Source organism: Acomys russatus, chromosome 29 (genome assembly GCF_903995435.1).
Source record: "Acomys russatus chromosome 29, mAcoRus1.1, whole genome shotgun sequence".
NCBI lineage: Eukaryota > Metazoa > Chordata > Mammalia > Rodentia > Muridae > Acomys > Acomys russatus.
Window position 1 is genome coordinate 27,516,588 of NC_067165.1, and position 26,864 is coordinate 27,543,451.

General features: G+C 52.5%; 1 protein-coding gene across 1 annotated transcript in view; it reads left to right on the forward strand.

The window, feature by feature from the left end:
- The window catches only part of Slc9a1 (solute carrier family 9 member A1), a 61,643-nt gene extending 35,154 nt beyond the window's left edge, over positions 1 to 26,489 (forward strand). The window contains exons 2-12 of the mRNA XM_051171064.1: positions 14,117 to 14,577; positions 18,027 to 18,277; positions 19,525 to 19,742; positions 21,207 to 21,409; positions 22,770 to 22,859; positions 23,242 to 23,312; positions 23,426 to 23,599; positions 23,818 to 23,932; positions 24,088 to 24,189; positions 24,887 to 24,959; positions 25,571 to 26,489. Of these exons, the coding sequence (XP_051027021.1) occupies positions 14,117 to 14,577; positions 18,027 to 18,277; positions 19,525 to 19,742; positions 21,207 to 21,409; positions 22,770 to 22,859; positions 23,242 to 23,312; positions 23,426 to 23,599; positions 23,818 to 23,932; positions 24,088 to 24,189; positions 24,887 to 24,959; positions 25,571 to 25,914 (2,102 nt within the window). The 3' untranslated portion in view covers positions 25,915 to 26,489. The remainder of the gene's footprint in view (positions 1 to 14,116; positions 14,578 to 18,026; positions 18,278 to 19,524; positions 19,743 to 21,206; positions 21,410 to 22,769; positions 22,860 to 23,241; positions 23,313 to 23,425; positions 23,600 to 23,817; positions 23,933 to 24,087; positions 24,190 to 24,886; positions 24,960 to 25,570) is intronic.
- Positions 26,490 to 26,864: the final 375 nt, after the last annotated feature.

Below are 26,864 nucleotides of genomic sequence, written 5' to 3' on the forward strand. Positions count from 1 at the left end.
GGCGAAGTAGCACGTGGAACGACCACTACAGCCGCAGCGCCTGAGAGGAGCCTGAGACAGGCCAGGCCAGTCATGGGGTGCTGCGGGAGCGAGTGCCCAGCTGGGCAGCCACCACCAGACCAACAGGAAAGAGGAAGAGACAGCGACTTGACACTAGGTCACTGCCAGGTTTCTTGTAAGCTCCAGCATTCTGTTTTCACCTTCTTTCTCACCCCAAGGTTGAAATCTGGGGACCCAAGAAGAGCCTCCACTGCCAGGAATGTCATTTAGATTTTTCCAATGCCAGTGGTGCCATGGGGAGAAGGTACATTGAAACTGGACACCGAGGCTGTCTGGGGATCCTGCCAACCACACAGGCAAGGCCTGCTTGGGGCTCTAGGTGGAGGATATCAGAGCACAAGAAACCGCTCTAATGCCACTGAGGGGAATGGCTCTGTTATTATGGCTCAGGCTCGGCCACACCTACAGTAAGGTGGCTCCATAGGTTGTGGTATGAAAGGAGGACCAGGCTCGTCCAGCAGCAGTGACCCCATTCTGTAGTGGGGCTGTGTGTTCTTGGGGTAAGGAAGTGCATATTGTAGCCTTTTCCTTTTGTTTGTTGTAGCCCTGGACTCTCTTTGTAGACCAGGCTGGGGTCTAACTCACAGTGATCCACCTGCCTCTGTCTCTCAGGTGTTGGGATTAAAGGCGTGCACCACCCGCACCACCACCGCCGGGCGCCTTTTCCTTGTGTATCATTTGTTTGTTACAGGATCTTGCTCTGTATCCCAGGCTTAGTTACAACTTAACTTACTATAAAGCCTAGACTGGCCTGAAATTCATCCTTCCAAACAGACTACAAGAACACTCAGTCTCTTTATGATCTTTAAAAAGAATTAAAAATTACATTAATTTTTTTTCCTGTTGGGGCAAGTATGACAGGCTGCATGTGTAGAGGTCAAAGGACAACTTTTGGGAGTTGGCTCTCACCTCACACTTTGTAGGAACCAGGGATAGATAGAGCTTGGGTAGTTGGGCCTCAGCCTGCCGCGCCACGCTGGCAGCCGCCGTGCTGGGTCTCTACGTGAGGATAATAACTGCACTGCTGCTTTAGGTTGTTGAGACAACCAAGTGATGCTTAGCAGTAAGGTGCTTAGCGTCTGCTCCAGGGGACTAGCTAATCATTTGCGCATAGTTTTATTTAAACATTTTTATTCTTAGTCTTATTTTTGTGTGAGGGCGTGTGAACATGAGTGCAGTACCTGAGGAGGCTAAAAGAAAGCATGGGATTCCCCTGGAGCTGGGACTAAAGGGGGTTGTGAGCCCCCTGATGTGGTTGCTAGAAGCTCAACTTGAGGAGGGGGCTCTGACAGAGCAGCAAGTGGGTTGTTGTTTTGTTTTTTCCATGACAGAGTCTCCCTGGGTAGCTCTGCCTAGAACCCACTCTGTAGACCAGGATGACCTTGAACTCAGATCCACCTGCCTCTGCCTCTAGACTGGTGGGGTTAAAGATGCATACTTCTTTGTCTGGCTGGGTTTTTTAAAAAATAAGCATTTATTTTATGTATATATGAGTTTGCATGGATGTGTATCCATGCACCATGTGTGTGCAGCTGGCAGAAGAGGGTCTTGGGTCCCTTGGAGCTGGAATTACAGGTGTTTATGAGCTACCTGACATGGTGCTGGGAATGGGACCCATGTCCTCTGTAAGAAGAACAAGTGTTCTTAGCTGCTGAGCCATCTCCCTCCTCCTCCCACCCATACAGGGTTTCTCTGTATAGCTCTGGCTGTCCTGGACTCACCTTGTAGACCAGGCTGGCCTTGAACACACAACGATCCTCCTGCCTCTGCCTCCTGAGTGCTGGCTTTAAAAGCATGTTGCGGCAGCTGAAACTGCTCGGTTCTTGCCGAGCAATCTTTCTTGCCCCTTACACATAATTTTAAAGCTTAAATTTATTGTTTTAACTAATGCACACACACACACACAAACACAAAGAAGTCTCTGTGGTAGAGTGTTTGCATAGCATGCTAGAAGGCCCTGTAATCTATTCTCAGCACTTGAAAATAAAACAAAACAAAACGAGAGAAGCAGGAAAATTTGAAGCTTTCCAAAGTAAACGTAGTGTTGGGGCTGGACTAGTGAATCAGAAAAGAGACTCACTGGGAGACAACTTCTTTTAAAGGCATTGACCTTTTGTTTGTTTGTTTTTGAGACAGGACACTGTAGACCAGGCTGGTCTCAAACTCATAGAGTTCTGCATTCTTCTGCCTCCCAAATGCTGGGATTTAAAGGTGTATGCCACCATGTCCCAAAGCACTTACATTTTTAAAATTAACACGAGCCTGCTTAAAAATCACCAAAGCAGCCGGGCGTGGTGGCGCACGCCTTTAATCTCAGCACTCGGGAGGCAGAGGCAGGCGGATTGCTGTGAGTTCGAGGCCAGCCTGGTCTACAAAATGAGTCCAGGACAGCCAAGGCTACATAGAGAAACCCTGTCTTGAAAAACAAAAAAACCCAAAACAAACCAAACCAAAACAAAACAAAACAAAATCACCAAAGCAATCCATATCTATTTTGAAAAAATGATAAGAAATCAGTGTGTGTCCCATGGTCCCCTACTGTCCCTGAGACTCAGGAACACAAGAACCTACTGACCTGCCCCACACAGCCCCTGCTCTGCCCTCCAGGTACCCACCCCACTGGCTGCTGGAGCCCTGTCCTGCCAGGCCTGTTACTGCCAGCTCTGTCTCTTGTCAACACACACTGTTTACTGCTGTCCTGGTCCCTGTCCTTCCCTTCTCCCTGTGTGAGTCATCATGTGCCTCGCTGCAGGGGACTTCATCGACTGTGGCTGTCTGGAGAGCTGGTGACTGGAGGCCCCCAGGACACCAGAGAGGCTTCAGCGTAGGGCAGGGGAGGAGGGGTGTGTGGAGGAGGGGTGTGTGATGGAGTTGAGGTCACTGAAATGGTTCTTTGAGCCCCGTGGTGAGTGGAGGCTGATGGCAGCAGAACTTAGCTGAAGCCCATATAGATAGGGGTGAAGCCTGAAGATTAGGGGGCTGGACCCAGGTTGGGGACACCCTCCAAGGCCTGCAACATCAGCCTGTGTGCCAGTGTCCTTTCCACTGTCCAGCCTTATTTCCAGGCCTGCTGTAAGCCATAGGAACCTCAGAAGGCTTCAGAGGTCATTGCTCTCTGCTCATTTATCCACACTCTCCTCCCCTTTGAGAGGGTATCACATGGCCGTTAGGAAGCTCCCATTATCCCTCAAGCAGGGCTGGGGCTGTGCTGGGATGCCTGGCAGATAAGCACCAAATGTAGAGCTTGGAGGGACAGCAGACTCAGTCGGGAGGCCTTCCTAGAGGAGGGGACGCCTGACTGGGTCTTGGGAGGTAGGTAGAGGCTCAGGGTGACGCAGAGTTCCTTGCTGTCCACACAGAAGCAGAACTGGGAGGCTTCTGGCAGGTGGGAAGAGGGATTGGTGGAGCTAGAAGAGTGAAGACAAGAGAAAAACAAAGGCTCGCTTAAAGCCCTTTACTTTGGGAGGCCAAAGCAGGAGGCCGGAGGAAGGTTGCTGGGAGTTTGAGGCCAGCCTGGGTTACATAGCTAACCCTGTCTTTAAAATAAATGAATTAAACAAAACAAAACAAAAACTAAAAGCTCCTGTAAGCCACGAGGAGGTGTGCACACAGTCCTTGGGCAGTTCTCTGCTTCTAGAACAGCCTGTCCCATCAGGCCACCCAGAGGTGACTCTTGTTTCCCTGTGGCTTCCTCTGGGGCTGTTTGTCCTCTCCCCTGCTGTGGCCCGTCTATCTGTTCTCACGAGTCTTTCCTCAGCCTCCTGGGCCGCAGCACAGTATAAAGGTGTTTCTGTGTCCACCCCACTGAGTCTCACTTGATGACACACAGAAACCGGCCCATCCGTGCTGAGCTTCATGAGTGGGAAACCTGGAAGACTCCAGGGCTCAAGGTTGTAGGAGGGTAGATAGGAACTGCATCCTGGCTCCCTGGCTCCACCTTCTTTCTCCTGGCCCAGACAGTCCTGGACTGGCTTTGTAGACCAGGCTGGCCTCCAACTCAAGAGTTCCTCCTGTCTCTGCCTCCCTGAGTGCTGGGATTTTTTAAAGGTGTGAGCCACCACGCCTGGCTAGGTAGATTTTTATTATGTAGACATGGTATTACTTGGGTGGGACCCTGTGTGCCATCTCTTCTGCCACAAGCTAGAAAGGCTCTCTGACGTATGGGTTGAAACAAGAGACAGCTGCCAGACGGAAGTCGTGGGGACAGGCACAGAGACTAGCTTTTCTGGGCCCAGGGATGGTTCCTGCCCAGGTACTGGGAACAGATTTGTTTCTGACTGTTTATGTGGGGGAGGCCTACTGCAGACTTGGATTCTTGTTCTGTTGGTCCAGCTTGCATAGATTTCATGGAGCTCAAGAATCTGGCAATCAGGAGACCCAGATTCTAATTACGACAGCCCTTCCCAGCTATGCAGCCTTGGTCACTTTACCTTACAGAGCCTTTTCTGTAGCCATCAAGTGAGGACCAGAGTGTAATCTGAAATGAGAAGAAATGTGTGAAGACCTGAGCACAGCTCCTCACACCTGAGACTGTCACTGTCCGCCCTCCCTTCCCTGTCTGTGCTGGGCAGCCTGTTGTAAAGTGACTGGTGGTGGGGTAAAGCCCAACTGAGTGAAGAACGCAGGCAGGGTTGCTTTTGTTTGTAATGTTCCCCTGTGGTGCCGGGCACCATTTAGTTAGAAGCCCTAGTCCACAGCAATAACTCAGTAAAAGTTGGTTTTTGAAATTGTCGTCTAACGGGGGCTGGCAAGATGGCTCAGTGGTTAAGAGCACTCTCTGCTCTTCCAAAAAAAGACCCAGGTTCAATTCCCAGCACCTACATGGCAGCTCACAACTTCCTGTAACTCTAGTTCCAGGGATTCTGACGCCTTCATACCAATGCACATAGAATAAAATCAAGTAAGTTATTTTTTTAAAAAAGGAATTAAAAAATGTAAACTGCCAGGCGGTAGTGGCGCATGCCTTTAATCCCAGTACTTGGGAGGCAGAGGCAGGTGGATCGCTGTGAGTTCGAGGCCAGCCTGGTCTACAAAGTGAGTCCAGGACAGCCAAGGCTACACAGAGAAACCCTGTCTCGAAAAACCAAAAAAAAAAAAAAAAAAAAAAAAAAGGGAGAGAGAGAGAGACCAAAAACCTGTAAACTAAGGGCTGGAGGGTACTTCTCAGTGTTTGAGGGCTTGTCTAACATGTGTAAAGCCCTGGGCTTGCTCTCCAGTACCATAGAGCTATCTTCTTTTCTTTTTCCTTTTTTGGTTTGTTTTGTTTTATTTGAGGCAGGGTTTCTCTGTGTAACAGCCCTGGCTGTCCTAGACTCACTCTGTAGACTAGGCTGGCTTCAGATTCACAGAGATCCGTCTGCCTCTGCCTCCCTGAGTCCAGGGATTAAAGGCACGTCCCACCCCCACCCCTGCTAAGAAGCCCTGTTTCAAACAAAACAAAGAAACAACCCCCCTCACCCAAAAAAAAGCAAAACCAAGATCAAACAATGACAAAAAAAAGAAAAAGAAAAAAAAAAAAAAAAAAAAAAAAAAGGTCGGGAGAGATGGCTCAGGGGTTAAGAGCGCTGGCTCCTCTTCCAAAAGTCCTGAGTTCAGTTCCCAGCAATCACAGGGTGGCTCACAACCATCTATGAGACCTGGTGCCCTCTTCTGGCCTGCAAGTGAAATACTGTATACATAATAAATAAATAAATCTTAAAAAGAAAAAAAAAAAAAGGACAAAAATAAACAGAACAAAAGTCAGACAAAGGCAGCTGACTTTGGTAAGCTTTGCCAACACCCAAACACGAGAGTAACCGTAAAGATTAAATGAGATGGTACAAATGAAGTGCTCAGCACAGTGCCTGGTGCTTGTGTCCAAAATGCATCTCCTGTCGTTAACTGGGTCGATGACACCACCTGCAGAGTTCGAGGCCAGCCTGGTCTACAGAGCTCCAGGACAGCCAAGGCTACACAGAGAAACTCTCTCAAAACACACACACACACACACACACACACACACACACAGAAAAAGAAGAATATTTCTCTATATAGCCCTAGCTGTCCTAAAACTCACTATGTAGACCAGGCTGGCCTTAAACTCACAGCGATCCACCTGCCTCTGCCTCTCAAGCGCTGGGATTAAAGGCATGTGCCACCGTGCCCCATTCTGTTTTTCTTTTTTTTAAATTGTGTGTGTGTGTGTGTATGTTCAAGCCCACCAATGCCCACAGAAGCCAAAAAAGGACATCAAATCCTCAGGATGTGGAGTTACAGGAGGTTGTGATGCACTCAACACAGGTGCAGGGAACAGAACTCAAGTCCTCTGCAGGAGCAGGATATATTCTTTTCTTTTTTTTAAGATTTACTTATTTTCTAAGATTTTTATTTATTTATTTATTTATTATGTATACAGTCCTCTGCATGCCTGCGGGTCAGAAAAGGGCATTAGATCACATTATAGATGGTTGTGAGCCACTATGTGGTTGCTGGGAATTGAACTCAGGACCTTTGGAAGAACAGTGGAACAGTCAGTGCTCTTAACCTCTGAGCCATCTCTCCAGCCCGCAGGATACATTCTTAACCATTGTACCATTGTGTCATCTTGCTATCCCCATTCTACCCTGTTATCTATCATCTGTCTACCTACCTATGTAAATACATATCCATCCGTTCATCCATTCGTCCGTCTGTCCATCCATCTCTCCACTGTTGCGGTGTTTGGGACCCACACCATTAACTTCCCACATGTCAGGCGAATACTTTACCCCTGAGCTGCACTCAGAGCCTTTACCTTTTATTTTTTATTCTAAGATGGGCTCTCATTAGTTGCTGGGGAGGGCCTAGAATATGCTATGTAGCCTAGACAGCCCTTGACCTTGGCATCCTCCTGCCTCAGCCTCTAGAGTAGCTGCAATCCCAGGCCTGTCTGGCTAGGCCCAGTTTATGAGCCTCTTTGGGGGAATCAGACCCTGTTCCTTATGTGTCGTTGTTGTTATTGTTGCCCAGCTCAGTGGCCCTGCTCTGGGAGCACCCTCCACTCCTTCCCCTTTAACCCTGCTTTGTCTCCGGAGCTTTCCTTTGCTTCACATCTGACAAGTCAGTCTTGATCGATCACAAGGAGTTAATGCCTGCTCTGTGCTAGTGGCCAGTGAGTTGGCTGGCTCTAAGAGGTTCCCACTTTTGGGAGCTGTCAGCCTAGCAGTGGGCGCGCTCACACAGTGGGTCACGCTGATGTGTTTGTATTGTACTCAGCTGAAGGAAGTTTTACTTTAAGTTTATTTATTATTGTTGTGTGTGTGTGCGTGCTGTTGGTGGTGCACCAGTGGACTGGGTCAGAAGGCAGCTGTGTGTAATCGGTTCTGCCCTTCCACGTCCGCTTGGGTTCCAGGAACCAGACTCAGGTCACCAGGCTTGTACCACAGGTGCTTTACCCACCGAACCACTCTGCGAGCCCCTCGGTGGAACTTAAGTAGAGTGCTCGTCACACCTTACCTCGGACACCACATTACTCGGTGCCTCCCCCTCGCTGTTTTAGATTAGTCCCCACTCAGTTGCCCAGGCAGGCCTCAGACTTGTGATCCTCCTGCCTCAGAATCTCAAGTTTACACCTTGTTCATTGCTTGGCAGTCTTTGCCTTTAGCGTCTCTTCGATTCCATCTACTTCTACCGCTGCCATGCCACAGGGGGACAAACTGAGGACAGGGGTCATAAAGTAACTTGGCAAGGCCACCTGCTAGTCAGCAACCGTAACCTGATTGGAACACAGCAAGTATAGCCGGTGCCACCAGTGTTGTCCCTTGCAGGTCTGTCTGGGAGCCAGCGGAGGCAGTGGCTGAAGCTGAGCTACTTTTGTTCTGTGGGTCCCACAGCTGAGGTGCTAGTGAGGAGCCATGTCTGCTTAATTCCCGCCTGGCACCTAAGGGCCGGCTGCAGAGGTCCTCTGGCTGAGTTTACCCCATCGTTCCTGGAGGATGCTTCAGAGGCTGACTATGGTTTTCAATGGGCCATGAGAGAGGACGGGAACTGTACAAGGACTTCCCTGGGGAGGAAGGCTCATGGAACAAAGTGGCTACCCGTGGTCTTCAGAGAACTGCGTTGAGCCTCTGTAGTACTAGGTGGGTCCTCTGGGAATCCAGGAATGAAACCAGAAGTGACGGTGTGAGTAACAGAGAACAGACTCCTGGGCCTAGGTTGTGCACCCCACTTATTGGCTGTGTGGATTTGAGCCAAGTTGCTTAACCTTTCTATGTCTCTGTTTTCTCGTCTGTAAAGTTGGGTCCTCTCACAGCCATGGTGAGGGACAAATGAGGTCAGAGGGTTAGTGCACACTGCTGTGAACTGTAGAGTCTCTGTGGCTTCCCTGTGAGAGCTCTCATTGCTGTGGTTGCGGCTGGTTGCTGTGGCAGTTGAAGAGGGAGTTGAAGAAATGGGATCCCTCAGGCACTGGCTGAACTGCAGCCCTCAGGCCTGAAGTAGAGTGGCAGAACATCAGCCTACCACCTGGTCCCTGGTGACCTAACCCTGGTGGGCCTCAGAGGCCCCTCTTCCCAGCATTCCTCTCTAACTTCCCAGGCTAGGGAGGCCTGTGACAAGTTGAACCAAGAATGTGGTCACCCTTGCAACCGTGTGTAACATGGGACAGCCTTGCCTGCTCCCCTGTGCCCACCAAGCAGATGGAGACAGCCTGAGAAATGTGAATAAAATGTCTTCATGGTGAAGGGCAGAGCAGCTGCAGAGAGCCTTAAGAATCCCCAGTCAACCCAAAATCTGGTGACATTTCTGTCAGCGTGCATTTGTGCTCACACATGTTCAGACGACCACTTCCACAGGAAAGAATGTGCACACCTCCCCTCCCCAGCCACTTCTCACAGGGATGCCAGCCTGGACCTGCATTCCAGGGTTAGTGCAAGGCTGGGCATGTGGAATTCCACACTTTCTTGCTTCTGGCCTCTGGGTGGACAGGATGCCTGGAGGGACACTGTGGGTTCCAGGGAGTCCCTGGGGCCTCACAGCACACAGCTTTTCTGGAACTGGTTCTTTGGCCATTGGCAGCTCACTTGCTCTGACCGACCACATAGTGGAGAACTAAATGCTGTCTCTAGATCTGGTTCTAACTATATCTGCCCTACCCAAAGTCCATCCCAGCTAAGTCACCACTGCCACAGTTTGAGCCCTGGAGGAGCTTGGGATCTTGCCTCAATACTGTCCTTTTCTTGGCGGGGTGGTGGTGGCGGTGGTGTCATCAAGACAAGGTTTCTCTATGTTATCTTGGCTGTCCTGAACTCGCTTTGTAGACGAAGCTGGCCTCGAACTCAAAGTGATCCACCTGCCTCTGCCTCCCAAGTGCTGGGATTAAAAGCATCCGCCACCACGCCTGGCTTTCAATGCTGTCCTTTTGTCACCACACCAGAGACCCCCCCATCTGTTGTTACTGCCCCTTTCATTACAGGTGTCAGTCAGTTTCCTGTGTTTCGGGACTCTTTGGGGTACAGGGTGGGGACAATTGAAAACAGGCCTTGGGAGAGGGACAAGCTAGGACAGATCTCATGCAGGCACAGTCTTTTCCCTGAGGAGTCTCCCCTCCTGACAGACTGTGTCCCTCCCCCAAGCACTTCCCAGTAATGTGCTGCCCACGGCAGGCAAGAAGCCAAGAGTGAGGAAATCCAGCCCTTTCCTGCAGCCTGGGCTCAGCCTAGAGGCCCCTCAGGCCTGGAGCCCCCTGCCGAAAACTGGGAAGCAAGGACAAACAGAAGCCTGGGGAAGATGGGAGGGAAGGGTGCCGGGGACATGACTGCAGCCCAGGCTCCCTGGGAGCTGTCTTAAATAGAAGGAAGCATGTTGCCCCTGGTCAGCAGCCCCCAAGCCCAAGCCTGAGTGGCCTGCCAGAGCACATCCTGCCTTCAGAGCTCCAGCTTGTCATCTGTCCTGTGGAAACGCCAGCTGCTCAGCTGCCATGGAGCTGCCCACAGAGGTCCCCAGGGCCCAGCAGAGCAGGCCCCGGGGAAACACTGACACTGCAGCTCCTGGCTGAGAGCTCGTGGGCCCAGGTTCAGGACACCTGTGCTGGAGCAGACTGCTTCCCTACAGAGCTCGTGCCTGTGTTCTGCCGCGCAGGAGCATCACAAGACTGTCAGGACTGAGTGACTTGGCACGTGCTTCCTCAGCAGTGCTGGCTTGTGGGCCGCCTCCTGTCACTGCTTCACACGAACCCTCTCCAGGAAGGAGCTGCAGCCAGCTCATCCCCGGACACCAGCTCGTTGCCTGGCATTTCACGGACCAGGAGGGCTCTATGGACTGGACCGAGGAGCACAGGATGAGGGGCATCTGCCCAGCCTTCCTGCTAGGGAGGTGGAAGCTACCATCTGTAACTTCTCCCTTCTCCTAAGGCAGGTGTTGTTGCTGACTCCCAAGCAGGACCCTGGACACTCTAGGAAGGGCAGATGGCTGCAGGTGGACTCCTTCTTGAGAGTGGTCCTTTTAAAAACTTTTTGCTGCTGCTGTTTTGTTTTTCAAGACAGGGTTTCTCTGTGTAGTCCTGGCTGTCCTGGAACTCTCTTTGTAGACCAGGCTGACCTCAAACTCACAGAGATCCTCCTGCCTCTGCCTCCCAAGTGCTGGGATTATAAGGCATGTGCCACCACGCCCAGCTTAAAAACATTTCTTTGTGTGCGTGTATGCTCACGTGTATGTAGCCTGCTTTATGTGTGTATATATGTGTGCTCACATGTGTGCCGTAGCCTGCCTGTGGGGGTCAGAGGACAACCTGGAAGAGCTGGTTCTCTCCATTGTGTAGCCCAGGGATCAAACTCAGGTCATCAGGCTGGCTGCAAGCACCTTTATCCACTTTTCCAGTCTCCAGAGCTGCAGTCTTGACCTTGGGAAGCTGCCTTCTGCCCATAGTAAAAGCTACACTCCCTGGGCACTGGGTGCCGTGGCACTGAAGGAGGCAGAGGTGGGCGATCTCTATAAGTTTGAGGGCACCCTGGTCTACAGAGCAAGTCCAGGACAGCCAAGGCCACACAGAGAAACCTTATCTCAAAAAAACCATAAAAGAAAAAAGGCAAAACCAAAACAAAACAAAACCCTAAATTTCCTTTCATATGACTAAGTGCCCATTTAAAGAGACTTTTAAACTCAGTTTTACAGGGTTTTGTGTGTGCATGTGTTTATATTAATGAGTGTGCATGTGTGTTTACATTGTGTGTGGGTGTGCATGTATATGTGTGAGTGTATGTGCTTACATTGTATGTGGGTGTTTATGTGTTTATATTGTGTGTGAGTGTGTGTACATTGTGTGTGTGTGTAGGTGTGTAGGCCAGAGGTTGAAGTCAGGTATCTTCTTCTATAACTCTTATAAACTGAGGCAGGGTCCCTCACTTGATCCCAGAGCTGGATGATGGTCCAGCTAGCCCAGCTAGAGCGTGTTCTGGGTGCCCTTCCTTCTTCCTTTCCAATGCTGCAGTTACAGGGGTCCCCATGCCCTCCCAGCGGGTGTGTAGGTGCTGGGGTCTGACTGCAGTCCTCCTGCTGGAGCCAGCATCCCTGCCCTAGTCATGGCGGCCTTAATCTAAGATTGAATGATCTTGCTTCAGGTCTGTGGGGAGGCAGCACGTTGTGGGGCAGCACATGGTGGACCAAAAGGCTTAAATTATGAACCAAGGAGCAAGAGAGCAAGGAGAGAACCCTCACTTCCTCCCCTTCAAGGACACACGCTCAGTGACCTAAAGCCTCTCCTAGATCCTACCTCTTAAAGGTTCTGTCACCCACCTACTGTTATTAACCCTTTAAAGCTTGGGGTATTGAGAACCATTCAAGATCCACAGTGTAGCAGGCCCTATGGTCTCCACTTCAGGGCAGTGCAGATCTCTGGGAAGGTGCTGTGGCCCCGTCTCCACTCTTTAGCTGGTAGCTGGTTGCTTGACTTCTGTGGGTGCCAGGGGGAAAAGTGATGATTTTTTTTTTGTTTTGTTTTGGTTTTGGTTTTTCGAGACAGGGTCTCTCTGTGTAGCCTTTGGCTATCCTGGACTGGCTTTGTAGACCAGATTGGCCTTGAACTCACAGCAATCCGCCTGCCTCTGCCTCCCAAGTGCTGGGATTAAAGGCGTGTGCCACCATGCCCTGCGATGGCTGTGCTTTGTAAGGTTGTAAAGAGGAGGCATAAGAGGGGACCTTCCACCATGCCCTAGGTAGACAGGATGGTCAGGGAAGACTTCCTGGAAGAGGAGACAGAAGTACACTTAGCCAGCCACACAGTTTGGGGCCCATCTGCTGGAAAAAGAGAACAGCTCCTTTGGGACAACTGCAGATAATTTGAATAGTAGGAACTGGGCAGGAGAACGGACAAAAGATGTACCTGGCAGCTGAACTCTTGGTGTAACTAGTAGACTCTACAGCATAGGTAGCTTTTCAGTGCACGAGGTGACTTTGTACATGTATAAGGTGAACATGTTCAAGGTGACTTTGAGGTTCCTTTGTACCCTAAGACAGAGACATGTTTTTCCCTAATGTGTTTTCAGTGTCTCTGGAAGCCTGGCATTGTATGGAGACTGAGGTGGTGCTAGTGTGCCTGAGTACCCCAATATAGGAGGGGCTTTGCCATAGGGGGAAAGGCCCCTCCTTCCTGGGATCCTGGAGTCCCTGGGGATCGTAGGTGTGTCCCATCCCTGGGTATTTTGAAGTCAGCATGTGTGTGTTGAGCTCCTATGGTACCCTGGGGTTTGCCAGCTCGGAGCTTGCTAGGTAGGGAAGAGGAGAGATCATCTTTCTTGAGCAAAAGGCTCACTACCTCTTGATCAAGTCGGCTTTGGGCACTGAGTACCCAGTATTCATCTGGGTGCCCAGGTCTTCACCCTTCCTACTCCAAAACCAAACCAAAGAGCTCACAGGGAATGTGGGATTCTGTAACCAAACCTGGCGTCCCCAGAAGCCTGGGTCTGGAGCCTCAGCATGGCCACCACCACTCGGGGAAGTAGTTGGTGGTTGTCTCGGGTACCTTGATGCGGTGGGAAGTTAGGAGAACTAACATTTCAGAGCCATGGTGTTCGCTGGGAGCTGGGTGACAGCCAGGGCTCTCTCCTCGTTCTGCTACTGATTTGCTGACTTTGGACACGTCCCTGCCTTTTGAGCCTCAGTGGCCCTGTCTGTAGAGAGTATGGGATTAGGCTAAAGGCAGGATGGCAAAGAGATTTCATTTTACTTGCTGAAACTGACTGATGGCTTTTGACCTCTTGGAATGTTGTCTGGAGCAGCTGCCTTGTATCCGGAAAAGCGTGTGCCCCAGTTACGTACAGCCGCCTCCTGCCTGCAAGGCTGGGATTGGAGGTCACTGCATGTGCTCTGCAGATTTGCAGACCCAGGCCTGTCGCCCCTATGTTCATCCTGGCCCTGATGCTCTCTGATTCTCCTGCCTCTCTCATGTCTCCACTTTAACACCGCCCGTTGTCAGCCTTCGGCTTATACACCTCCGTGACATGACGTTCTCCGCCTTCCCCGAGACGGGACTGTTACATTGGCCTCTCTGTGTGGGATGTAAGTCAGCACCCTGAGCGTGTGCCTGAGAAGATGCCATGGGTTCAGGGTAGCTTGATGCCTTAGGTACTTTGCACCTGCTCATCAGAGGCATGTAGAACTGCTGCTTTCCAACAGTTTATGACAGTAACAGACAATTTGGAGAATGATCTGTGAAAAACATCAGGCCTAAAGTGACTTGTCACTAAGCCCCAGACCCTGAGTTCACAGTCTCCAGAATCCATACAGTTGAAGGAAAGAACCAACCTCCACCAGTTGTCCTCTGACATTCACCCATGTGCCATGGTGCATGCATGCATATGCACGCACACACACAAATGTAAATATTTAAAATAATTTATTTTATACCACAGCCCTGTGAAGCTGGTGTTATCCCTTCCATTTTACAGGCGAGGAACCCGAGCTCACAGTTAACAGAGCGGCCTTCTGAGACCAAGCCTGTGCACCTCTCGCCAGCTGCTCTCCTGGTCCCCAGTCCCGTCCCCAACCTCTGTTCTTCTGGCTCCCCTGAAAAGCCCACGGCCTCCCGTTCTCTCGCCCTTCACAGGTTTCCATGTGATCCCCACCATCTCAAGCATCGTCCCGGAGAGCTGCCTGCTGATCGTGGTGGGGCTGCTGGTGGGGGGCCTGATCAAGGGCGTTGGCGAGACGCCCCCCTTCCTGCAGTCAGACGTCTTCTTCCTCTTCCTGCTACCACCCATCATCCTGGATGCAGGCTACTTCCTGCCACTGCGGCAGTTCACGGAGAACCTGGGCACCATCCTCATCTTTGCTGTGGTGGGCACACTATGGAACGCTTTCTTCCTGGGTGGTCTCCTGTACGCCGTGTGCCTGGTGGGCGGTGAGCAGATCAACAACATTGGCCTGCTGGACACCCTGCTCTTCGGCAGCATCATCTCCGCTGTGGACCCGGTGGCTGTGCTGGCTGTCTTCGAGGAGATCCACATCAACGAACTACTACACATCCTCGTCTTCGGGGAGTCCCTTCTCAATGATGCTGTCACTGTGGTGAGCAGTCAGGGGCCACATCACATGCACATGGGCACAGGCAACGTCTTATCCTTCCACAAATGGTGATAAAGTTGGCCAGTGTCCTTCCATGCTTGCTGTGTGCCAGGCACTTCTCTGGGCACTGGAACATGGAGTTTCTCTTTTAACTTTCAGATGTACTATTCTTACCTCACAGAACTAGAAAGAACCCACAGACGTTAAGCAACTTGCTAGAATGTGGCAAAGCGAGACTTGAGGCAGTGAGCTTGGTCCAGTCTGTTGCCATCCAAGACCTGAGCTCCTTTGCCTAGTAGGTCAATTGCTTTCTGGCCAGCTTGCATCTGATGCTGTCTTGCCCAGTTACTGAGCTTCTCTGTGCCTTGCTTTATAGCTCTTTTAACCTCTGAGGGGCCTTTTAGCTCTTGTGTTGGCTGTTTAAGAATTTGGTGTGTGCAGGGTTTTGGGCAAAGAATTTGGTGTGGTCTCCCAAACCTGTAGAACGTGATGGTTGAGATTAGTGGTCAAGGTAGACTGCTTGGTTTTTGTTATTGCTGGGTTTCTTGGTTTTGGTTTTATTTTTTGGTTTTTCAAGACAGGGTTTCTTTATATAGCCCTGGCTGTCCTAGACTTGCTTTTTAGACCAGGGTGGCCTTGAACTCTTAGAGATCTGCCTACTTCTGCCTCTTGAGTGCTGGGATTAATGGTGTGTGCCACCATGCCTGGCATTGTTGTGTTTGTTTGTTTGTTTGTTTGTTTTGTTTTGTTTTGTTTGTCTGAGACAGGGTTTCTCTGTGTAGCCCTGACTGTCCTGGAACTAGCTCTGTAGACCAGGCTGCCCTTGAACTTACAGAGATCTTCCTGCCTCTGCCTCCTGAGTGCTGGGATTAAAGTGCATGCTGCTACTCCTGCTTGGCTGCCTTTCTTTCTTTTCTTTTTTTTAATGTGACTGTAAACAAGAGACTCTTAACTCTTCTTGGCCTCGCCTTTGACAGTTTTCAAGCGACAGAGTAGCAGTGCTATCTGCCAAAGGCCGCACGAAGGCCTGTGCCTGGCAGACCTGGGTGTGCGCACATGCCTAGTGGCCAGTTTCCTCAGGAAGTAGGTGTGTGCACAGACATTCATATCCCCGCCCCAGAACTGAACTTGTAAGAGAGGGTCTGCACACACAGGAAAACACAGAGGACACAGGGGTGCACGCCCAGTCCTGCAGCACTACAGTCAGTCCAGCCCTGGATGCAGTACCTCCAAGACAGACAGCTGCTCACTAGCCTCAGCCTCCTTCTGCCTGTGCCCCTCGCCACTTCTCATACAGCTGGGCAGAGTCTAACCAGATCATTCAGTGCTCCATCTTGGTCTCGTCTAGCAGGTCTGGTTACACGGGTTACACAAGAGCCTCAGCTCAACTGTGGTGCAGGACACAGTCACCAGCCTATCCTTTTCCTGGGATTCCTCTAGAAACTGAGCCTGTTACTAGGCACCTGAAGTGTGGGTACCTAAGCTGAACCCTCTCCAGCTGAGTCTGGTTATGCATTCCAGCTCACACCGCTGGAAACAATGGTGCGCTTGCATCAAGTTGATAACTCAGATCTGGGCGTGTAGGAGCTCTGCCATCTTTGGACAGTGGTGACAGTGGTGGTCCTGTGGCTGATGTTCAGGTGCTTCCGAATGCACCTCGCCCTATCTGCTTGCATAGCGACTCTGTGGCTTCTTTAGGGGTCTGTTGCTGTGGTAAAACACTATGACCAAAAGCAACTTGTCAAGTCATGCCCCATCACTGAGGGAAGTCAAGGCAGGAACCAGGAGGCAGGAGCTGAAGCAGAGGCCGTGGAGGGTGCAGCTTAGTGGTCTGCTTGGCCTGCTTTGTGTACAACCCAGGACCGCCTGCCCAGAGGAGCTGGGTCCTCCCTTAGACCAGCCTTTTAATCAAGAAAATACCCCACAGCATTGGTGACAGGCAGATTGAAGGAGGCATTTTCTCAGCTGAGGGTCTTCCGTGGTAGCTCTAGCTTGTGTAAAGATGACCAAGCAAACAAACAAACCCTGCCCAGGACAGTGCACTGCTTTCTGAAATGGAAGCATTAGGAGGCTTCGCTAGCTGAAGGAGGTCATGTGACATCCCCCCTTACACACACACACACACACACATACACACACACACCTACACCGTATTACTTCTCTTTTCACTTGTCCAACATTGACAATAACTCCAGGCTAGAAAGAGGACCTGGTCCCAGTACTGTTGCGGTGACCCATATGGCCCACTGTGAGCACTCATGATTAGCCTAGGACAGAGCACATCTGCTGCTGAGGCCTACACTGTCTCCCAGAGAGCTGTGATCCACCAGGCAGTATTGGGCTAGCCAGTGGCCAGCATCTACTGCTCTTCCAGGCCCAAGTTGGGCCTTTTCTTTATTTTTTCTTTCTTTCTTTGTTTTGTTTTTGAGACAAGGTTTCTCTGTGTAACCTTGGCTGTCCTGGAACTTACTCTGTAGAGCAGGCTGGCCTCAAACTCAGGAGATCCATCTGCCTCTGCCTCCCAAGTGCTGGGATTAAAGGCATGTGCCACCACTGCCCAGCAGGTTGGACCTTTTCTACAGGTATGAACGCCCCAGACAGTGAAGCTGTGCCTGAGCTGCCTGGCATTAGGTCTCTGTCCTGTCACTGTCTCCTGTCTGTTTCCCCTTCCTTCCAGGCCTAGATACGCCCCAGCTAGTTCCTAGCAGAGCTGCTAGGACAGGACTTGGGTAGACTGGTAACTGCTGTGCCTTTCCGGTCCCTCAGAACAAAGCCCAGAGCCCGAGGGACCAAGTTCTGGGCCCAGTCCTTTCCCTCTTGGGCCCCTCTGGTGTGTTAGTTGCTATCTCCTTCTTGCAAGGGGATAGGTATTCTTGGCTTGCATACCAATAAAGACCATGAGGCCTTGTGCAGTTTCCCATTCCAGGGATGCCTGGGACCGCCAGCTGCACAGCACCCGAGCTTGCTGTTCATTGCAACTACCTGGCAGCTTGTTTAAGTCTTTCTCAGTCACACTTGGTGGGACCCAGGTTGCATATTACCTGGCCTCATGCACTGTCAGAGGTTTACAGGTCCTGTCCTGGGTTACTGTCTGAACTTCCCTGCTTTGTGCTAATGGAGAGACACTCCACTTGCCCCTGCCTCATGGAAAACTGAGTGACAGGAAGACTAAGTCCTTGGCTATGTGTGCAAAAGATTACAGCTTCGCTGCCCAGCTTTAAGTGTTTATGTTCATTACACCAGGGCGTGCTGCAGGCCTCCAGTGTGCCCCGCTAGCAAGCTCCCTAAACCCCCAGGCCATGTTCTACACACAGACACAATAGGGGTTCTCTGCTGCCATGTGGTCTGGGTCATGGCTGTGGATGGTGAGGGGTGGGATAAGCATAGGCCAGTCCCCGGGAGTCGTGGGGTGGCCCCGCCCTCCTGCCCACCAGCCCGCATGCCCTCTCCAGGTCCTCTATCACCTCTTTGAGGAGTTTGCCAGCTATGAGTCTGTGGGCATCTCGGACATCTTCCTCGGCTTCCTGAGCTTCTTCGTTGTGGCCCTTGGCGGGGTGTTTGTGGGCGTGGTCTACGGGGTCATCGCAGCCTTCACCTCAAGATTCACCTCCCACATTCGGGTCATCGAGCCGCTCTTCGTCTTCCTCTACAGCTACATGGCTTACCTGTCAGCTGAGCTCTTCCACCTGTCAGGAATCATGGCGTGAGTCTGAGTGTGACAGGTGACGGAGCTTGGATAGGGTAGCTATCTAGTATGGAGTCCCCAGACTTCTGTGGTCACCAAGGAGCTCCCCAGCATCTCTGTAGTGGCCCGGGTCAATAGAGGCCTCCTGTAAGAAACCACTTCCATTGGACTCTGGGATTCAGGAGTCTGAGGATTGTATGGAGGCAGATGAGGCAAAAGCAACCTGTCTAGGGCTAGCCTTAGGCAAAGGAGGCAGAATTTGGTGCTGCCCCAGGAAGTCCTGAGCTCCAAGTGTTAATGGCATGTGCCACCACACCTGGTTCCTCCCTTTTTCTTTTCTTTCTTATTTGGTTTTTCGAGACAGGGTTTCTCTGTGTAGCCTTGGCTGTCCTAGACTCACTTTGTAGACCAGGCTGGCCTTGAACTCACAGTGATTTGCCTGTGCCTCCTGAGTGCTGGGATTAAAGGTGTGCACCACCACGCCCAGCCCTCTTCCCTTTTTCTTTTTTTTTTTTCTTTAAGATTTTATTTGTTATTTATACAATATTCTGCCCACATATGTGCCTGCCCACCACAAGAAGGCACCGGATCTCATTACAGATGGTTGTGAGCCATCATGTGGTTGCTGGGAATTGAACTCAGGACCTTTGGAAGAGCAGACGGTGCTCTTAACTGCTGAGCCATCTCTCCAGCCCCTTCTTCCCTTTTTCTTAAAGGGAGTCCCAAGATGGAAGCTGACACAGGCTCCCCAGGGATGGCTTACCAGGCACTCTCTAAGCCCGAGTGGTAGAGGCCCTGAGGTCTCTGTTGAGTTTGAGATGGGCCGTGAGAAGATGCAAGAACAGAAGTGCAGACAGCAGTTTACACCGGGGGCTTCGGGCAGGAGGGAGGGGGCCTGCAAAGCTCCCAGAGGGACCCTGTGTCCCGGCAGCATCATACTTAGAGGGAATAAATTGAAGAGACCAGAGTGTGTCACTGGCTGCCATTGGGTAGACGCAGTGTGGCCTTGGGGAAGAGGCAAAGGCTTAGAGTTGAACAGACTTAGTCTGTTGCCACTCACCTCAGTAGGACTTTATTTTTCCAAAAAGCTCAGCCAAAAACTCCTGTCTTTTGTCTGCAAAATGCAAGTTTTCTGGCCCCGTGTCTTTGGTGTTGACGATCAAGAAGAGCAAGTTGCCCAGTCAGCAGGGGCTTGTTCAGCCTGGTGCTGTCAGCCTGTAAACAGTGCAGACAACTTACCCCTGAACCCTGTTCTTCACCCCAAGACTCATCGCCTCAGGAGTAGTGATGCGCCCCTACGTGGAGGCCAACATCTCCCACAAGTCGCATACTACCATCAAGTACTTCCTAAAGATGTGGAGCAGTGTCAGCGAGACCCTCATCTTCATCTTCCTTGGTGTCTCCACTGTGGCTGGCTCCCACCAGTGGAACTGGACCTTTGTCATCAGCACCCTGCTCTTTTGTCTCATCGCCCGGGTGCTCGGTAAGGAGGACTGTGTGTGTGTAGGAAGTGTGTATGTGTGACTGTGTGGAGGAGCCAGGCTATGGAGCAGCTGTGTGTGATCCAGTGTGGGGCAGGGCTGTGGGGCGTATAAGTGTGTTGATGTTTCTAAGAGCTGGACTGTGGTATGTGTGTGGTACTGTTTGTGACTGTGTAGTCATGTGTGTAAGAGCCAGGCTGTCATGTGTATGACACACACACAGTACAAGCTGGACTGTGCTGTGTAGTCCAGTGTGTAGAGGGGATAGCCTGTGAGTCTCCAGTACCCTGGACTGCGGGGCTGAGCTGTGGGCGTCTGTAGTGCAGTGTATGGGGGGCTAGTGAGCTGTGTATAGTGCAGTGTGTCCCTGGCTCAATGGCTCCTGGCCGCTCTCATTCCTTCTCTGCAATGCCAGCATCATTTGAGACCACTGAGGGGAAGGAAGGCCCATGCTCATAGTGAGTATGGGGACACCTTGGACGATGTCACAGTGGGCCATGGTGAAGGGTTTTAAGGTCCTCCAAAAACCTAGTGGCTTTCTCAGTCCCTATTAACCCAGCCTGTGTCCCTGAGCCAAGGGTCCTCTGGTTGTGGCATATATGCCCAAATCTGCCAGGCTAGTGTCGCCTGTGGAATCTAGGCCTGTGGGTTCCATCCCCCTATGCCATATTGTCTTCACCTCAGTGACCAGGTCACTGCTTCTTTCTGCATTTTACTCCCTTTCTCTGTAATAAGAGCCATGTTGTAATTCCTGTCACATTTACTTGGGGTCTTGTATGATTCTGTGTGTGTGTGTGTGTGTGTGTGTGTGCGTGTATGCGTGCACTTGCATGGAAGCCAGAGGTCCACAATGTGTCTTCTGTCGCTCTCCACATTCTTAAGGTTTTTTTGTTGTTGTTTTGTTTTTTGTATGTTTGGAGTTGTTTGTGACAGGATCTTACTATACAGACCAGGATGGCCTAGAACCCTTGGTGATTCTTCTGCCTCGGCCTCCCGAGAGCTGGGATTACAGGTGTGAGGTGTCCCAGGGTGTTGTGGGAGTTTTATTGTTGGCGAGCAGGTTTTGTTTGTATGTTTTATAATGCTGGGGATGGAACCCAAGACCTCATGCATGCAGGGTAAACTTCCCTCTCCTCGTGGCCTGCATTTGAAATACTGTTGTGTTATTGGCAATTTCAGTATATAGAAAAGCAGAGACAATAGGATAATTATTTTCTACCTGTTTTAATAAGTAGCAACTTGTTACCACTCTGTTGTTTCCTCCTGTCTCTTGACCTATAGCCTCTGACGGCCTCTGGGAACAATACAGGTTAAGTAACCCTTTAAAGACCCACCAAGGTCTTGGGCTGAGTGATCTGGGGCTCCTGAGCTGAGGGACCCAGGAAATGAGTGGGCTGGATGGATTGGCTTAGTGGGAGGGGCTTCCTGGACAGCCTGACCTCTCTCTTCTGCCTGTGCCCTGGCAGGTGTGCTGGGCCTGACCTGGTTCATCAACAAGTTCCGCATTGTGAAGCTGACCCCCAAGGACCAGTTCATCATCGCCTATGGGGGCCTGCGAGGGGCCATTGCCTTCTCCCTGGGCTACCTTCTGGACAAGAAGCACTTCCCCATGTGTGACCTGTTCCTCACTGCCATCATCACCGTCATCTTTTTCACAGTCTTTGTGCAGGTGCTGGACCTGGGATGGGCAGGTCCCCGCCTCGGGGACCCTGACTTCTGTGGTGGAAGGAGGGGAGTGTGTCGCATGAAAAGGGCTGTGGGTATGCTGTCGCTAGCTTGCCGCATGGCTTTGGGTAAGCCACCCCCCTCTGGGGCCTCAGTTCTTAGTTGTGATAATGTGACACTGTGAAGTCAGCGATCAGTGTGTGAAGTGCCTAACTTCAATAAGAGCCAGTGAAGCGACAAGGGTAGCTGACGGCCCGAGATCTGACTGCACGGCTCATAGTAGGTCTGATTGGTTTGAGGGCTTGGCGTCTCCAGCAGCACAGCATAGGCAGCTGGATAGTCTCCAGAGTCGGGAGGCCTGAGGCCTGGACTCAGTCTGACACTCCACTAGCTGTGTTTCTTGGGGAGGCGTACCTGTCTGTGCCTCAGTTCCCCGTTTGTGGAGTGAGGAGACTAAGCTAGATGATTCCCCGAGAGTCCGTCCAGCCTGCTGGCCAGAGACTGGTAGGCATTTAAATGACACAGCTTAGCAGACTTCCACCCCGTCTCTACCCACCTGCCCATGTCCGGGGGAGACATGCACACTGTTCTCCCTTAGCTGCCTGACCGGGAACAGGTGAGAAACTGCTGCGCCTCCATTTCTCTTCTGCCCTGTTTTTCCTGGGCACCTGTCCTCTCCGTACTAGATGGAGCATACCTTTGCCTTTTCACGAGAAGATATGGGGAGACCTTTGGAATGGGGTGCAGTTTCAGTCCTTTTACAGGAGAGAGCTCCTCTTTGCCTTGCCCTGTTCTGTCCTGAGAAACACCGCTTCACCTCAGCTTTGCAGCTGCATGTATTCGATGGCTTTCCAAGCCCACTCTCACTGAAGGTGGCATGTGGTGACCCTCTCACACCAGCCTGACTCTGGGTCTGCTGCTCCCCCGGGCCCTGAGGGAATCACACAGCCTTGATGTTGTCCAGGTCCCTCGGTTGTAAAGTGTGAACATTTTAAAGCTCCATCTTTTAGGGATATTGCAGATATGCTTGTGGGCCACGTAGCGCCTGTGATGGAGGCAGGGCAGATGAGGCTCTCTGTGTGCCGGGCCTGGCTCCGTGGGGTGGAGCTCACATTTGAACCTAGGCCCCAGCCAGCTGCACAGGGAGCCTTGTTCACTGGCTGAGCTGTGAGGAGGCAGTGGGCTTTAAAGGCTTGCCTTTATTTACATGCTTGGGGGGCGGGGGCGGTTATAAACCCTCAGACCTGAGAGAGTGAGGGCTGAAAGTGGAGATCTTCCTTGTCTCGGGGCTCTGGGAAGGGGGTTCCTCAGCCTCTCTGCCAGGGCAGCGGCACCAGAATGCCTGATCCTCGCTTGCCCTGCAGGGTATGACCATTCGGCCCCTGGTAGACCTCTTGGCTGTGAAGAAAAAGCAAGAAACAAAGCGTTCTATCAATGAGGAGATCCACACACAGGTGCTGGGCTGGGCTGGGCCTTGGGGTGCAGGAGAAGGCTCCTGGAGGCAGGGCAGAGCTGGGCTATAAGCCCGCTTTCCCTTGTCCCATTACTGGGTGGTCTCTTAGCCCCATAGGGCCCCTGCAAGGCTCCAGCTGAAGGAAAAGGGGGATGTGAGAGCCTGTTAAGCCATCCCTGCTTCTAGCTGAAGCCTGCCTCTGCCATTAGGTTCAAGTGGGTTCAGAGAAGGGGCCTGAGCATCTGTGAGGGGAAGGCGCCACCTCCTGGCTGCTCCCGGAACTATAGGCCGAGGCTGAAGCAGAGCCCTAGTTGGGGTGAAGGTGGGTAGGGTAGGGAAGGAGCCCAAAAGTAAGGCTTGACCTGGCCCTGGGCCCATTTCAGTTCCTGGACCACCTTCTGACAGGCATCGAGGACATCTGTGGTCACTACGGCCACCACCACTGGAAAGACAAGTAGGTGAAGGTCTGGCAGGCAGGAGGGTGGAGAGGACAGTTAAGGGTCCTTGGGGACCTGGGCGTCTCCTCGTGCCTAGGAGCTAGCCCCGCCCACCTCCCTCCTCCCACAGGCTCAACCGCTTTAATAAGAAGTATGTGAAGAAGTGCCTGATAGCTGGAGAGCGCTCCAAGGAGCCGCAGCTCATTGCCTTCTACCACAAGATGGAGATGAAGCAGGCCATCGAGCTGGTGGAGAGTGGAGGCATGGGCAAGATCCCGTCTGCCGTCTCAACGGTCTCCATGCAGTGAGTGCTGCTGGCCAGTCTGGCCGCGTCTGTACCCCGTGCCGGCTCCCTCAACACTAGCCTGGGGTGGCCACCAGAACTGTGTTATCTAGCTAGTCAAGTTAGGTTGCAGGCCCCTGAAGCTATACTAAGGACTTTGGCCACCCAATCCTGCGCTGTCCCCCAGCATGGCCTTCTGCTGCCAAAATGGAGACCTAACCTGTGTTCTGCCATCCCAGGAACATCAACCCCAAGTCCGTGACTTCAGAGCGCATCTTGCCGGCACTGTCCAAGGACAAGGAGGAAGAGATCCGTAAGATCTTGAGGAGCAACCTGCAGAAGACCCGGCAGCGGGTGAGGCCCTGCCCCGGCCTGGTCCTTCCTAGCTGCTCTCTGTGCGCACCCTCGGCACCTGCTCCGCGTTCTCAGCCCATCTCCTGTCCCCCTGTCCCTGGCCTTCCAGCCCAGCTTCTAAGTCCTGCCCTCCCTGACGGCCGTTCCTCCCTCAGCTGCGGTCCTATAACAGACACACGCTCGTGGCCGACCCCTACGAGGAAGCCTGGAACCAGATGCTGCTCCGGAGGCAGAAGGCCCGGCAGCTGGAGCAGAAGGTGTGTGTCCGGCGGGCCTGCCTTTCCCAGGGGCTCGGGACTCAGTTCCCCCTCCTGTTCCCTCACCAGGGGCACCCCAGGCTCTCTTCTCTGGGGACACACACACCGAGCAATTTCAGAAACAGACTGGGGGGTTTATTGGCGGTATGAGGCTTCACCCCAGAGGACATGACGAAAGGGTGGGCATGTCAAGGAGAGAGAGAAAGCAGTGAGCTCAGGGGACACAGAGAACTAAAAATGGCAAGACTTCGTGACTGGGTCCCCAGTTTGAGGTGGGGCCACTGGGGTGGGAAAGGGATGTGAAGGGCTGGTAGACGTCATCTCAGAGTGCCAGGGAAGGAACAAGGCTTGACGAAAGGGAAGGAGTTGCTCAGTTGTGATGTGTTGGGTTTGTGATTCTAGGGGGGCCATACAGGACTTAGGTATACCACCCTGAGTTGCATTTTTTGTTACTCTATTTTTGTTTTAATCTTGGGGTCAGCTGTGGGCTAGAGCAGGGTAGATCTGTCTGAGACTGCCCAGGAAGGTGGCACAGCATGCTGAGAGCCTGGGACAAGCCTCCAGAAAGCCCCAAAGTACCATTGTGGGTGCTGGCAAAGGCAAAAGGAGAGGCCAGTGAGGAACTACTGCCTCGGTGTCTCACAGAGAACTTGTGCCAGCCCACTGCCCACACTCACCTGTCCACTCTTTCTGTCAGATCACCAACTACCTGACGGTACCGGCCCACAAGCTAGACTCGCCCACCATGTCGCGGGCCCGCATAGGCTCAGGTAAAGGGCTACAGAAGGGCCCTCAGCTGGGTGTTCGGTGCGGGGGACAGGCCTCAGAGAGTCTAAGAGGAAGACAAAGAGGTCTCCTATGATGACCTCGTCTCAAGCCATGAGCTGTGTTTACATCCGGAGGACCGCATAGCCCTGCTGTCCACCCCAGCAACAAAGGTGGTGCCAATGGGGCTCAGGATGAGGGCTGTACTGGAGCTATGACCCAGAGCACCTGGCAGGGAGGGAGAAGCCTCTGGTCCATGAAGAGGAGCAAGGGCAGGCCTTCTTGTAGGCGTAGGCCCACAGGTCATGACTCAGGAAAAAGCCCTATGTCTTAACCTGTGGGAACCACTGATCCAAGGACAGACCCATCTGATGGAAGAGAAGCTGGTAACAGAGGGGCCGCTAGGCTCATGGGGACAACTCTGTGGAGCCCATAAACACGCTTGCACTCATGGGAAGGGCTCAGGCCCATGTGGACAACACTATGGAGCCCATAGACACGCTTGCACTCATGGGAAGGGCTGAGAGCTGCTAGTATAGCAGGGCCCTTGACCTGTGGCACATGCTGAGCAGAGCTGTGGGACTGAACCTGCCTGTGCTGTGCTCTCAATCCACAGACCCACTGGCCTATGAGCCCAAGGCAGATTTGCCTGTTATCACCATCGACCCAGCCTCCCCACAGTCACCTGAGTCTGTGGACCTGGTGAATGAGGAGTTGAAGGGCAAAGTCCTAGGGCTACACCGGGATCCACCAAGGGTACCTCGGGAGGAAGAAGATGAAGATGAGGATGGTGTCATTATGATGCGGAGCAAGGAACCCTCATCCCCAGGCACTGACGATGTCTTCACCCCTGGACCAAGTGACAGCCCCAGCTCCCAGAGAATACAGCGCTGCCTCAGTGACCCAGGCCCCCACCCTGAGCCTGGGGAAGGAGAGCCTTTTATCCCTAAAGGGCAGTAGAGCCAGTCCAGTGGGCGTCCCATAGACTCTCCCACAGGAGTTGGGGCTGGGAGCTCCCTTTACCTCCTGATCTGGATTGGCTCTGCCCCCTTCCTACGCATGGCAGCTGGGTCCACAGCCCCCACTGCAGCACGGCTTGCTCCTGCCTCTGGGAGGCGTCCTCTCCTACCAGAACTGCCTTCCCAATCCATTTGGCAGAACAGCTGGGCTAGTGGGGCAGGCCCTGCCCCATCTTTAGAGCCAGGCTCTCCCGTACTAGAACTGGGGCTTCTCAAGGCCCGCCCTCCGTTCCCTCCCTCCCCCTCCTCATCCAGACCAACTTTCCATCTTTGATCATTTCTAACCAAAGAGCCACTGGCTCCACTGTGGTCCTACCAGGAAAGGAGGGAGCCGAACCTTCCTTGGCCTTGAGTGGGCCCTCCTATGTCAGAGGACAGCAGGCATGTGGCTGGGAGGCAGATGGGTGACCCATGGCAGACCCACACTACTCCTGCCAGCCATGGTACCCCAGCCAGTCGCCTGAGCTGTCCACACTCAGAGCTGCAGGCCGAGGGCATCTCTGAGCTTCTCTGCCAGGAACTGGGGCACTCTCAAGAGTGAAGTGCCTTGGGTGGTGAGGACCACTGGGCCTTTCTGGGGCTGCTCTACGGGAGGGACTGTCCAAGGCTCCGGAAAGTGCTGCCTTTTCATGTTTTGTTTATCCGCGCCTCCACGTAAGTACGATTCTGTTTGCACAGAGGCACTCCTGTTTTCAGACCCTTTGAACCTCCCCCCCCCCCCCCCCCCCGTGCCAGTCAGAGCCCCGCCCCCTGCCCCTCCTCCTCATGCTAATTCCTTCCCTTAAATTGAGCCTCTGCCGGCTGGGCTCTTGGCCCAGGGCAAGGATCCAGGCGTGGCCCAACTTGTCATGAGCAAGTGGCCTCCTGGCACTGACCTTGCTCCTGGGCCTG